The sequence below is a fragment of the Octodon degus genome, unplaced genomic scaffold (genome assembly GCF_000260255.1).
Source record: "Octodon degus isolate 3935 unplaced genomic scaffold, OctDeg1.0 scaffold00015, whole genome shotgun sequence".
Lineage (NCBI taxonomy): Eukaryota > Metazoa > Chordata > Mammalia > Rodentia > Octodontidae > Octodon > Octodon degus.
Window position 1 is genome coordinate 15,057,451 of NW_004524591.1, and position 12,810 is coordinate 15,070,260.

At 41.9% G+C, this 12,810-nt stretch overlaps 1 protein-coding gene and 1 pseudogene across 1 annotated transcript in view; both read right to left on the reverse strand.

The window, feature by feature from the left end:
* Positions 1–3,158, reverse strand: part of CUNH7orf31 (chromosome unknown C7orf31 homolog) — a 33,030-nt gene extending 29,872 nt beyond the window's left edge. The window contains exons 1-2 of the mRNA XM_004626476.2: positions 2,842–3,158; positions 2,109–2,263 (exon numbers count right to left, since the gene is read on the reverse strand). Coding sequence (XP_004626533.1) covers positions 2,109–2,239 — 131 coding nt within the window. The 5' untranslated portion in view covers positions 2,240–2,263; positions 2,842–3,158. The remainder of the gene's footprint in view (positions 1–2,108; positions 2,264–2,841) is intronic.
* Positions 3,159–7,631: 4,473 nt separating this feature from the next.
* Positions 7,632–7,904, reverse strand: LOC101574314 (annotated as a pseudogene).
* Between the last annotated feature and the right edge of the window lie 4,906 nt (positions 7,905–12,810).

A 12,810-nucleotide genomic window follows, 5' to 3' on the forward strand; every position in this document is an offset into this window, starting at 1 on the left:
GGGCTCCCCATTCTCAAGAGAAGCTCCTAAGTCTGAACTGGTGACAAGACAATCATACATGATCTACACTGTGATGGTGAACTATTCAGAGCTTTCAATGATACAGTCTGCTGTGGCACACATTCTGGAGGTCTGTCACCACTGTTTCCTCTGACTCAAGGGAAACTGCCTATTTGATGGCCCCCACAGATGAAAAAGCATGAGCTTGCTCAATCAAGTTATAGTGGAACAATAGGAGCAGCAAAGGGCTAAGTGACTTGAGTGTTTTCTTTTCTAAATGTAAATGTACTTCTTTCCATTAACTAAAAATGTCAGTTTGCAAAAACTTTTGCTGATTATGATATTCACACTTTAAAAAATAGGACACAAGCTGAGACATTAACAGTGATTAATTATTCCTGAATAAAATAAATATGGCGGTTTTCTTTCTTGTGCTTTAATTGAATAATTTTTTTTTTTCTGTTGGAACAATGAAAATTTTGTTTTCTGCATAGAATTTTATGGTTATTTATTCGCAGTACTGGAGATTGAACCCAGAGTTTTTTTTGAGACAGGGTCTTGCTCTGCAGTTCAGAATGACCTTCAGCTTGCTTTGTAGCCCAGGCTGGTCTCGAACCCACAACAATCTCCTGCCTTACTCTCTCAAGTGCTAGGATTATAGGCACGCGCCTACATGCTCAGCAAACCCAGGGTCTTTGCACTAAGGCACATCCCCAGGCCTTCTTATTTTTTATCCTGACACAGGGTCTTGTTATGCGTCTAAACTGTCAGGCTGGTGTCAAAATTGCAATCCTCCTGCCTCAGCCTTCCAGAGTTTCTAAATTATTTAAAAAGAAAACTATTAGTTTTACAATTAATGAAAAGGTACTTTTCTCATCAACATAAAGAACACCTTTCTAAACTGGCATAGATCTATGACAGATGCCCAAGATGGTGAAAGCCTACATGGAAGAAGGAAGAGCAAAGTCTGGGAGAATCAGTGCTGAGTCTGGCAAAGACAGCCTTAGAAGCCCAAAGAATCTTCCAACTCTTGAATGGCTACTAGCCTGGAGATGCTGAATTGTTATTTTAAATGGCTTCAGAGGGAACAATCAGAATCAATAGGTAGAAATTACTATTCTCATTAGAAGTAAAATCATTTAACGATTAGGAATGTCAAAATGGAATGAACTACCTCAGTGGAATTGTGACGTTCCATTTTGGAATTGAGGTTAAGTGAATTCCTAAAATTGATGCTTTAGAAATTTGGCTAACTGAAATTTAAGAACACAAAACAAGAACTATACAGGCTGTTTTTTTTCATTAAATACTCCAAATCCTTCAAAATAATTCAAGTAAATGAAATACTGAAGAAAATAACACTAAGACCTCAGCAAATATTTATCTGCACTATTGCTCCATCTGTAAAATGGAGATAACAGGATTTATACTGCCGTCAGGAGGATTTAAGAGTTACTGCATATAAAGCCTTTCACAGTTCTGACACAGTAAAAACTTGGTATTTTAGGTTCAATTATAATCACAATAAGTAATTACTATCTTATAGGAGACTAAGGCAAAAAGCTAAAGAGTGACTATGAACAAAAGAGTACACAAAGAGTTTTGAGGAATGATAAAGAACCACCACAAAACTATAAAGTAAATAGCTGGTTAGCAGAATTCTAAATTTCTAAATTCTAGAGTTTAAGATGCAGTGGAAGAATATGATGTCTTATTTTTTTGTATACAGTAGTAGGGCTTGAGGAAGCACTGAGCTACATTCTCAGCTCTAAGTTGCTCGTGCTGGTCTTCACTTGCGATCCTCTCGCTTCAGCCTCCTGAACAGCTGGTATTACAGAGTGTACCACCACTCTCAGCATCATGTCTATCCTCCTGCCTCAGCCAAGTGCTGTGGTTATAGATGTGGGAGTCCATGCCCACTTACCTGCTGTCTTTTCATAGTACACAGCACCTTCCCAACTGATGTGGGCCCTGTAAGTATAGACCATCACCTTTGCCTTCTACATGAAGTGATAAATAAAAGAGCCCCAGAACGGGATATTTTTTTTCCTCCCAGAAAGCAAAATGTATTAGAATCTTTTTGAATTTGACTTTGATTTTTGTTTTACCTGTCCCCTGAGGCAGTTGGGCGAGTCGATGTCAGCAGTGGAGTGTGCAGTTCATTAGAGTAAAACGTGTCTGACAGTAGGTCAGCTCCTTCAAGCTCCCTGCAACAGTAGGGCCTGTTTATTACCTTCATGTTTCTGGGCTATAATGGTACAATCTGGAAAAGAAGACAAATTTTGTTTAGGAGTCTGTCTGGGTCAGTACCACACTGCCCTAGCCTCAGCGCAGGTAGGAAGTGAGTCTTGTACGGCCAAATTGCCAATCCACTGATGCACAGAAGTCTGAGGTTTCCTTTCTCACTGAAAGCCTGAGGACCTTCTAATGTCCAATCAGTTATAAATGGCAACTTAACGTGGAAACGAGTTTCAGCGACAACAAATCCACTAAGTGGAAAGTGTTTCTACGAGTCCACACAGTACACAGCCTGCAAGTCCGCTGGCTTCCTAGACACCGACTGGAGTTCAATTATTTCCTTAAATTTAACTATAACTAGCGATGAACACCGTTGGTGATCTTTCTGATAACAGGAAGACTGGGCGTTCCACAGACTCAAAAGCCGGGCTAAGGGCTCCGCGGAATGCGACAGGAATCCCTACGTACAGAGGTGCAGACTCAGGGGTGCAACACGCGCGGGACGCCTTGATTCCGCGGGAATCCCATTACCCTCCCCACGGCTTGGGGCACGGCCAAGGAGGCGCCGCGGGCCCCAGAGCGGTGCCTGGAGTTCGGACGCACCTGCGACATCAGCCTGGGGACGCCCTGCGGTCTCGCCTCGCCTGCCCCGCTGTCCCGGCCGGCCAGTCCCTGCGCGCGTGGAATCTCGCCGCGTCCGCACCTGCGGCCTCGGGGCGCGTGTGGGCAGCGGCTGGGGGGAGGGAAAGAGGGAAGGCGGGCAGGCGGGGGGTGGGGTCGAGGGTGCCTGTGACGGCGACCATGACCCAGGCACTAGGTAATGCATCCTGGGCGAGGTGGAGGGGGCGTCCGCGTGAAGGGAGAGGAGCGACACACTGTTCACACTAGTCGCGAAGGAGGAGGCTGGCTCTAAAGCCAGGGGCGGTAAAAATAGGAAGCGGGGCCGGAAGTGAGGGAGGGAAATGAAACTGGATTTCCGTCCTCGGCCCCGCCCCTGTTGTGGCCACGCCCACCCCAGACTCTGACCCCGCCTTCTGCCGCTTCCTGGCCGCTGGGTCCCGGCATCCCTCCTCCTCTCTTGCGCCCTCTGGCGGTGGCAGCGGTGGAGAGTTCCTTCTGGAGGTCTAGGCAGAGGAAGGACTCTGAGATCCGAGGGAGAGAGGCTCTGGGGATGATCCAAGGTGGGGAGTTCGTAACCACACCCTTCCGAGCGTCCTCTTGGCACCTCTGCTCTTCTTTCCCTGGAAATAGTTATGGAACAGAAGTGGCAACCGGGCACGTTGGCCCAAGATGTAGTCTTTTACCTGCCCTGTCCACAAAGGACTAGCTGGGTTGTGGCGAACCTGTGGCCCCAGCAGACTTTATTATCCTTGAAATCTCTAAAAGGTTCCTTGCCATTGGCCTACCCTGATGTCCATAACCTTACTCACTCCTCCGGCCCCGAACCACATTTCTGCCTCTACAGGAGCCTCCCAAACCCCGGGGAGGAACAGATGTGGGAAGGAGAACTCTTGGCGAGGAGGCTAGGACCCAGCCTGCAAGAAGGGAGAAAGAAGGTGGGGGAGAAGGATCACCTTTGAGAAGGGAGGCGACAGATGCCTCAGCCACTTAGTCAGTTTTTTTTTTTAATTATTTATTTATTACATTTATTTAGTGTGTGTGGCCAGCTCAGCCCACCAGGGGGCGGGGCTGGCTGGCATGTGGTGCTGGGGGATCGAACCGCAGTCCCTGTGCTTTGACAAGCTTGTTTCAAGTAGGTGCTTTAGACCACTGAGCCATCTCTCCAGCCCATTTAGTCAGTTTTATAACTTTTCAGCAACCAGTGGCTGTTCAGCTGTGCTCTGCCTCCCAGGTGAGTGTTGACAGACATGTGGGTAAGAAAGGTGCACAGGTAGGGGCACAGCGGTGAATGTGGAGTCGGGCCGCGAGCCCCACTTGCCGGTGGCCACTCCCACGAGCTTGTAAAGGGAGACTCTGTTGGCTGCGGAGAGGCTTTTGTCTGACGCATTTACCTTCCCATTCTGATAGAAGTGTGTTCTAACTTTGTGTTGGGGGCTTCTGTGTTTTGGATCTCCCATTATTTCTTCTATAAGCTCAGGCCACTTCGTGTCCCCAGTCTTCCAGCCCCACCCTTTCTCTATATTACATCTCAGTCCCGTTTCCTCCTGGCTTGAGTCAGCCTTGGAGGAAATAACCCAGCCTAGTAGGCTTAACCAGAGGCATGCGATGAAGATGCATCTTGGCCGTCTTTGTGGTGACCTTGGGGCGGTTGTGCCAGCCTCAGGTGGAATGACCAGTATGTATGGTGATAACCTCCAGGTTGTAGCTGATTTGAAATTTTATTTTTGTTCACAGGAGTGTAAAGGCCAGAAAAGGGTATTTTCACCGTTTATATTTTTTTCAAATAAAATTTGCAGCCAAAAATGTATTGTCAGATCTTTGTTAAATAATTGTTCTTCTTAGAAATACATTATCTGAAGGATTCTGAGGAACATCATGATTGGATCTATGCATTTAACACACATTATTGTTAGCATCTGTAATTTCAATCATTCACCTCAGCTAGCAGGTGATGTATAGGTGGCCTGTACCGAGATCAGCTGGCCTTCTACCCATGGATGCTCCAAGCTACTGATTTCTTAGGTAGATTGTAGCCAATGGTTTCAGTAACATTACATCATCTTGTTTTCTACTTAGGGCATTTTAAATTTCCTTTTCTGTTCCTCATTTTCCTAGCAATCTTTCAAGCAGGAAAGATGAAATTTGGTGAATGAAAAATAATTCCCTAGAATACTGTATCTGGGTTTACAAAAATTCCAAAGTGTGACTAGACCTTTCAATTTATTTAGTTTAATTTATTTTTTTATATATTTGGTACAAGGGCTACAGGGTCTCACTACGTAGATCAGACTCATAGTGATTCTCCTGTTTTCAGTCTCCCAAGTGCAGGGGATACACCACCATGCCCAGTCTCCATCTTGTCTCAGCGTGCCCCTGGGGTGGGGCTGGCATGGCACTCTGGAGATTGAACCTAAGAAGGCGCTTTAATCCCCTGAGCTATCTGGCTGGCTTCAACTTAAAGAATATAAAAGTATATGTAAAACTTAAGTTATAGTCTACAACCTTCTTTAAAAAGTGTTAGAGACCTTCAACAAGTGTTGTTTGGAAACAAATAAGATTTTGAGGAACTCACTACTTCTTGGAAGATTGGTTTTTTTTGGTACCGGAGATTGAACTCAGGACCTTGCACTTGCCAGGCAAGTGCTTATTCTACTGAGCTATCTCCCCAGCTCCTTTAAAATAAACAAACAGAAAAACAAAAAACCTTTTATTTCAAGAGGCAAAAATATTTCACTTCTTTTGCTGATGTAAAACTGTTCAGTTTTGAAACTTCAGGCCCTGCTGGTTCTAGTGTATATATTTAACTATTACAAAGGCAATTAAAATACACATAATCTGCTGGATTTAAAATGAAACTGTGAATGAGTTAAATGATATTTTAATATTACAGTTTTGACCTTCAGTAGCTGTCTTAGTCCTTTTTGCTTTGCTATAACTGAATTCCACAGACTGGATGTGGATTAAGCTCCCAGTTCTGGAGGTGGGGAAGTCTAATATGATACCAGTATCTGCTGATGTAGTTAGTGTTCATAAGGCAAAAGATTTAATATAGGACACATCACTTATAGGATTATTTTATAATATTCACCCAAGGAGTCAAATTAAAAGAGTGTGAGAGATGTGTCCACACACTAGAGATTCAAAGCTCAGGACCTGGATCCCATAACATTGTCTTGCATGAGTCCAGCTGAAGACCTAGAGCCCATGACAGTGTCCTCTATGAGTCCAACAGGAAGCCTAGCACCCATGACAATGTGTCATGTAAGTCTGTATCAAGGATCTGCACTGGGAAGAACCAAAGTGGTAGAAGCTAGAAAGTTGATGAAGAGGGATAAAGACTCTGTGCCAGCAGGCTAAGGGGTTTGCCCTGGAGCAAGGAAGTAATGATCCAGTTAAGGACCAGAGCTGCACCAAAAACGACTGTAGCCAACCTCAGCAACAGGGAGAACTTCAGCTCCTCTGATGATAATAGCAGAGTTCGTATCAGGCAAACCAGCACAACCAGCTTCTCCAGAAGAATCAATAGCACCCCATCTTCCCTTCCAGTTTTTTTTTTATTCAACAATCCTCAAGGCTGGGTGTTATAAGTTGCCCATTAGTTAATCTATCACAGCTGGCATTTTCTAGATCCTTCTTGCCACGTCAACACATGGCAGTGTAGGGCTGGCTAGATAGCTCAGCGGACTAGAGCGCCTGCTTAGGCAGGCACAGTGAGTAGGGGTCGATCCCTGGGCGTGCTGTGCTGCCACACTCCCAAGGCATGCTGAGACAGCGACTGAGACTGGGCATGGGGATATGGGCCTGTAATCCCAGCGCTTGGGAGACTGAAAACAGGAGGATCACTACTAGTCCAATCTGTATAGTGAGACCCTGTGGACTCTGTACTAAATACATTAAACAAACAAACAAAAAAACCATGGCAGTGAGACAGAACAAGGGTACTAGTTCAAGGCTGTTGTAGAACAATTAGAGCCATAAGAAGAATAGCAAAAAGGCTAGATGAAATTGGTCATGGGGTCTCAGATGTCTTGTCTGTCTGAGCCTCCAAATGAGCATGCATTACATATTTATTTAGAGCTTAGAAAGTACCAATCATTGACAAAGGCAATGTATAAAAAGCCCTCTAAATCATGAGATCCTGATCAGTCACCTATTGCTGTTATCCTAAAACTTTAAGGTATACAAGATTTCCTCCTCTGGTCTCTTAAGACAGTTCTGAGAAAATAAATGTTTTCTCAGGGATTGTTCTGTCCCAATAGCTGCTGCCAGGTGAATATCCTCTTCTTTGTTTTCCCTGAACTTCGTCCTCAGAGATCTATCATGAATCGTACAGCATCTGAGACCCTGTGGTTGATTTCATCCAGCCTCGCTGTGTTTCTTGTGGCTCCGATCATTCTGCAACATGAGGCTCTTTTTGTGAAGCCACTGACACTATCATGAGGTGTCCAGCCTCATGACCTCATCTAATCTTAATTATCTTCCAAAAGCCCCATCATCAATACTATTGACATATCAATTTGAGGCTAAAGCTTTTTTTTTTAAGAGAAACATTTATATTTTCATAAAATAAAAGCCAAATTACCAAATTACAGCTGAATCCAAACTTTTGTTTTTAAACAACAAAATCAGTTCAGGGCTCTGTCTGAACACGTCTCAGTCTTTCCCACAACATGCTCTTACAAATCCTTGAAATAGTCAAATTAAGATACTGAATAGAGATAGTTTTTCATGTTTGTTTGTTATAAGTCCTAAGCATCCAATATCTAATATTTTCATTTCTGAGTTAGAGAAAAAGCATTTTGATTCTTCAGTTCACCCACTTGCTCCTGAAGGACGTTAACCAACTCTGCTATTACAAAGACGTGAGTGTCATCAATCTCTTGAATGATGAATGTTTTCCCTAGAGCATTAGATTCATCCTAGTACAGCTGAAACTGTTTCATGGCAGGATCACATTCTATAAGCACTCCTTTCAAAACGTTGACCATCTTTTCCCAGTCAGGAGGTGCAGATGTCTTCAAAAATACTCCACCCACGCATGCTAAGCACCTTCGCATCTCGGACCAGGATAAAGTATTTTTAACACATGAACCTTTGTGCTAGTAAGCCCCCAGCTGTATGTTTGGCCAGCCTACTTACTTCCCTGCTACTTTATATATTGTGCCCTAAGTCTCCATTTCCTCCTCACTCTTACTCCATAACTATATCTTGTTCTCTATCTCTGTATAATATAGTTCAGCCAACCATGGATACATATCAAAGGGTGGCTGAATAAGACTATATTGCCTAGTGATGTAGCCATACTAGTTTGTGAAAGTACACTCTGATATTTCTACAATAACAAAATGGCCTGATGATGTATTTCTCAGAATATATTGTCATTAATTGACATGTGAGGGTTTTTTAAAATCTTTTTTTAAAAAATATTTATTTATTTGGTGCAAGGTCTTGCTATACAGTTCAGACTATGGTGATCCTCCTGTCTCAGTCTCCCCAGCGCTGGGATTACAGTTGTGCACCACCATGCCAGGGTTTTGGGGCCAGCATGGTATGTGGTACTAGGGATCAAACCTGGGTCCTTGTGCTTGCCAGGCAAGTGCTTAGACTGCTGAGCTAGCTCCGCAGCCCCTGCTAAGCTATCTCCCTAGCCCCTTAAAGTCTTTTATATAAGTGAGACAATGCAATTCTTTTCTGTTTCTGGCTTATTTCAATTAGCATGATCTCCTCCAGGCACATCCATGTTGTAGCAAATATCAAAATCTCGTTTTTTAGGGTTGAGTAATCTGTCTGTCTGTCTGTCTGTCTGTCTGTCTGTCTGTCTGTCTGTCTGTCTATCTATCCATCCATCCATCCACCTACTTTCTTTATTCATTTTCCATTGATGCTTAGGTTTACCCTATCTTAGGTATTATCAATGGTAGTGCAGTGAGCATGAGTGTACAGAAAGCTTTTAAGAGATGGCAATTTCATTTCCATGAAGTGTATGCCCACAGGAGGGGTTGCTGGATCATAGGGTAGTTCCACTTTTAATTTCTTTAGAAACCTCTTTTATGGTTTTCCACAATAGCTGTACCAATCTACATTCTAACTGAAAGTGTCAGATGTGTTCTCTCTCTCCACACAGCACTTGTCATTTTTGATAAAAGAGATTTAAGGTGGTATCTCATAATGATTTTGAATTGCATTACCTGAAAATTAATGACATTGAGTTTTTTTTTTCTTGTTGGTTATTTTTGAGTCTTCTTTGAAACAATGTCTATACAGATATTTTGCTCATTTTTTAAAAATGTGTTCTAGTACAGAGTCTACAGGGTCTCACTACCGAGATCGGGCTCATAGTGGTCCTCCTGTTTTTAGCCTCTCAAGCGCTGGGATTACAGGCCTGTGCCTCCATGCCCAGTTTCAGTCACTGTTTCAGGATGCCTCTGATGCAGGGCCAGCATGGCATGCTGGGGATCAAACCTCAGTCGCTGTGCCTGCCTAAATAGGTGCTTTAGTCCACTGAGCCAGCCCTTGCTCACTGGTTGTTTTTCCACTATTGTGTGCTATAAAGTCTTTATAAATTTTGAATGCTAACATTACAGAGATTCAGAATCAAAGCAGTGTGGTACTGACATAAAAATAGACTTGTAGATCAGTGGAACAAAATAAAGAGCCCAGAAATAGCCTAAATGTGTGTTGCTACTAAATTTTGACAATGCTGTCAAAAGGACTTAACAAGGAAAAGATGATCATTTTAGTGCACAGTGCTGGGAGCTGGATTTGTTAGCATGTGCCTGTAATCCCAGTTTCTTGGGAAACTGGTGCATAAGGATTACACATTCATGGCCTGGCCAGGCAATTTAAAACAACCTGTGTTTGAAAATTAAAAAAAAAAAATAAATAAAGGAAAGATAGGGGTTGTAGCTCAGTGCACAGATCCTGGGTTTAATCCCTAGGGCCACAGAAAATCAAATTAAATAAATCAAAATAAATATTGGTAAGAAAAAATTTTCACATGCAAAAGAATGAAAGTGGACTAATTTATATCATGCAAAGAAACTAATTTAAAATATAGAAGACCAAATGTAAAATCAGAAGAGAGCACTGGAAAAAACTACTGAACAGTTGAGATTAACAATAACTTTTTGGCTGTCATACCAAAACTCAGGTCACAAAAAACAAAAGTAAACAAATAGGACTATACCAAACTAAAAAGCTTCTGTGCATCAAAGGTAACAAAGTGAAATGCAGTCTATAAATTGGGGAACTATTTATAAATTTGCTGTGGTTCTAGATTTTCCTTCATAAGCAATTCATTGCTTTTTTCTTTCTTTTTAAGTTTTTAGGACAGGGTCTACAGGATCAACAGGGTCTCACTACGTAGATCGGACTTGTAGTGATTCTCCTGTTTTCAGCCTCCTAAGCGCTGGGATTACAGGTGTGCGCCACCACACCCAGTCTCAATCGCTGTCTCAGGGCACCCCGGGGGTGGGGCAGCATAGTAAGCCTGGCTGCAGCGCTCTGCCTAAGGAGGTGCTTTAGTCTGCAGAGCAATGATTCATTGCTTTTATTCAAAAGTGTTTAAGGCTTAGTCCTTGTGTTGGACTTCTGAGATTTTTGACTATGAGGTATTGTGGAAAAGTCCTTTTGGATGCCTGTTTTGGATTCTACATCTCATTTATCTATGTGTTTAATTCTTTCCCTATATTTGGAAAGTTTGCTATTATTTCTGCAAGCAGAACTTTGTATCTCATTTGTGTTCTCTTCTGATATTTAATTGATTGAAATTAATCTTAGATCATTCTTCTTTGCATCATTTAGCAGTGGTTGGATTCATTTTTCACATTCTCTTGTTTTTAAGGTATCTCTGGATAAGTGGTCTCTGAAAGCCTCCTGTCCTCTAGCTCTGACACTCTGCTCACACTGGTTGCTTCTGCTGCTCATACTTTCAATAGTAAGCATTTCTCTCCTGGATTTTAGCTCATCTAGATTTTCATTAGTGTCTTCTGTCAACTTACTGAACATTTTGTTTATTATGTTATTGATCAATTATATTTTCATAGAGCTTGGCAAGTACCTCATTGATACATTTTCTTTTTTTAAAAAAAATATTTATTTTTGTATTTTAGGGAAGGGTCTACAGGGTGTTCAGAGTCTCACTACTAGATTGAACTTGTGGTAATCTGCCTGTTTACAGCCACCCAAGAGTTGGGATTACAGGCATGTGCCACCACACCCAGTCTCAATTGCCACCTCAGCGCACCTGGCACAGCAGGCCCGGGGGTTGAATCCCTAGCCCCTGCACCTGCTTGTAGGTGCTTCAATCTGCTGAGCTATTTGGCTGCCCCTAAAATGTATTTATTTATTTAGTACATGGTCTCACCACACAGCTCAGACTCATAAAGATCCTCCTGTCTCAGCCTCCCCAGTGCTGGTATTACAGACATGTGCTACTTCGCCTGGTTTTGGTGGATGTCTTGGTGCAGGCCCAGTATGAGATGTGGTACTGGGGATTGAGCCTGGGTCCTTGCACTTACCAGGCAGGTGCTTAGACCACCAAGTTATCTTCCTGTTGATTTCTTTTCTTTTCTTTTCTTTTCTTTTCTTTTCTTTTCTTTTCTTTTCTTTTCTTTTCTTTTCTTTTCTTTTCTTTCTTTCTTTCTTTCTTTCTTTCTTTCTTTCTTTCTTTCTTTCTTTCTTTCTTTCTTTTCTTTTTTTTTCAGAACCGGAGATTGAACTCAAGCCCTTGCGCTTGCCAGGGAAGCGCTTATTCTACTGAGCTGTCTCCCTGGCCCTTTACATTTTCTTTTTAACATCTTTTGCTATACTTCTGAATAACTTGTGTGGCTCTTGATTCCCTCTCTCTCAGTGCCCCTTGAATCAGCTTTGGGGAAGTTGCCCAGTCTTCTCATGTTTGTATTTCCTTGTTTTGTTTTGTGCCATGATTTATAATAGAGTGCCTGTTGCTAGTAAGGCAATCTCTTTAGTTTGTGTCTGTTTCTCAGGGGTGTACCCAGCATGGCCAATGAAAGACCTTTGCCTCTGTCCCAAGATTCAACAGCCTCCATTAATTTGGGAGGGGAGCATACAGTATAACTGAACTGGCAACCAGTTCTCCAGGAGTTAACTGCATGTGGAGAATACCTATAAGTAATAACAACTATGTCCCCAAATCCAGCAATAGCAATTAAATCTGTAACAATAATAGCTTCAAATTCAAACTGGATATTGACATGTCATAAGAACTGATAATATACCACTCTTAACTACAGAATAGAGATATGTAATTATAATATAAACACTAAGATAAACCAAATATTAACATACAATAAATATCTACTAAATGTGCCAATTATACTTCCTTTATTTTTTATACCTCCTTTAGCCATAGAAAAGAATTCATCAATAATCGCAACTATCTAAAGATTAGTAAAGCTTAATGGTTAAACCAGTAAAGATATAGGAGGTGGAGAAAAGGAGAATGAATGAAGAAAAAATTGAAAAATTAGGAATGGAAGATGAGAAGGAGGAGAGAGAGAAGTGAGATGAAGATCCTATTTGGAGTAAAAGAAATTAATAGAAATAGATGAAAGCAGCAGAAAAGAACAAACAAGAAAAAGAGAAAGAGCAAAGGAAAAAAGAAAACAGAAAACAAGTAAAGAGAAAAGAAACAGAATGAGGTAAAAAGGAAAATTGCTATTGTTAAATTTTTTTTTCTGCAGAAAATTGAGATGAACATGGTTTTTGCCTTTGATTTTGTCAATATGATGTATCACATTGACTTGAATATGATAAACCACCCTATCAATCCAGAGTTAACTTCCACTTGGCCGTGATATTTAATCTTTTGGATGTATTGTTGATTTATTTTACTTTTTTTTTTTTTTTTTTTTTCGGAACCAAGGATATTGAACTCAGACCCTTGTGATTGCCAGGGAAGCGCTTATTCTACTGAGCCATCTCCCCAGC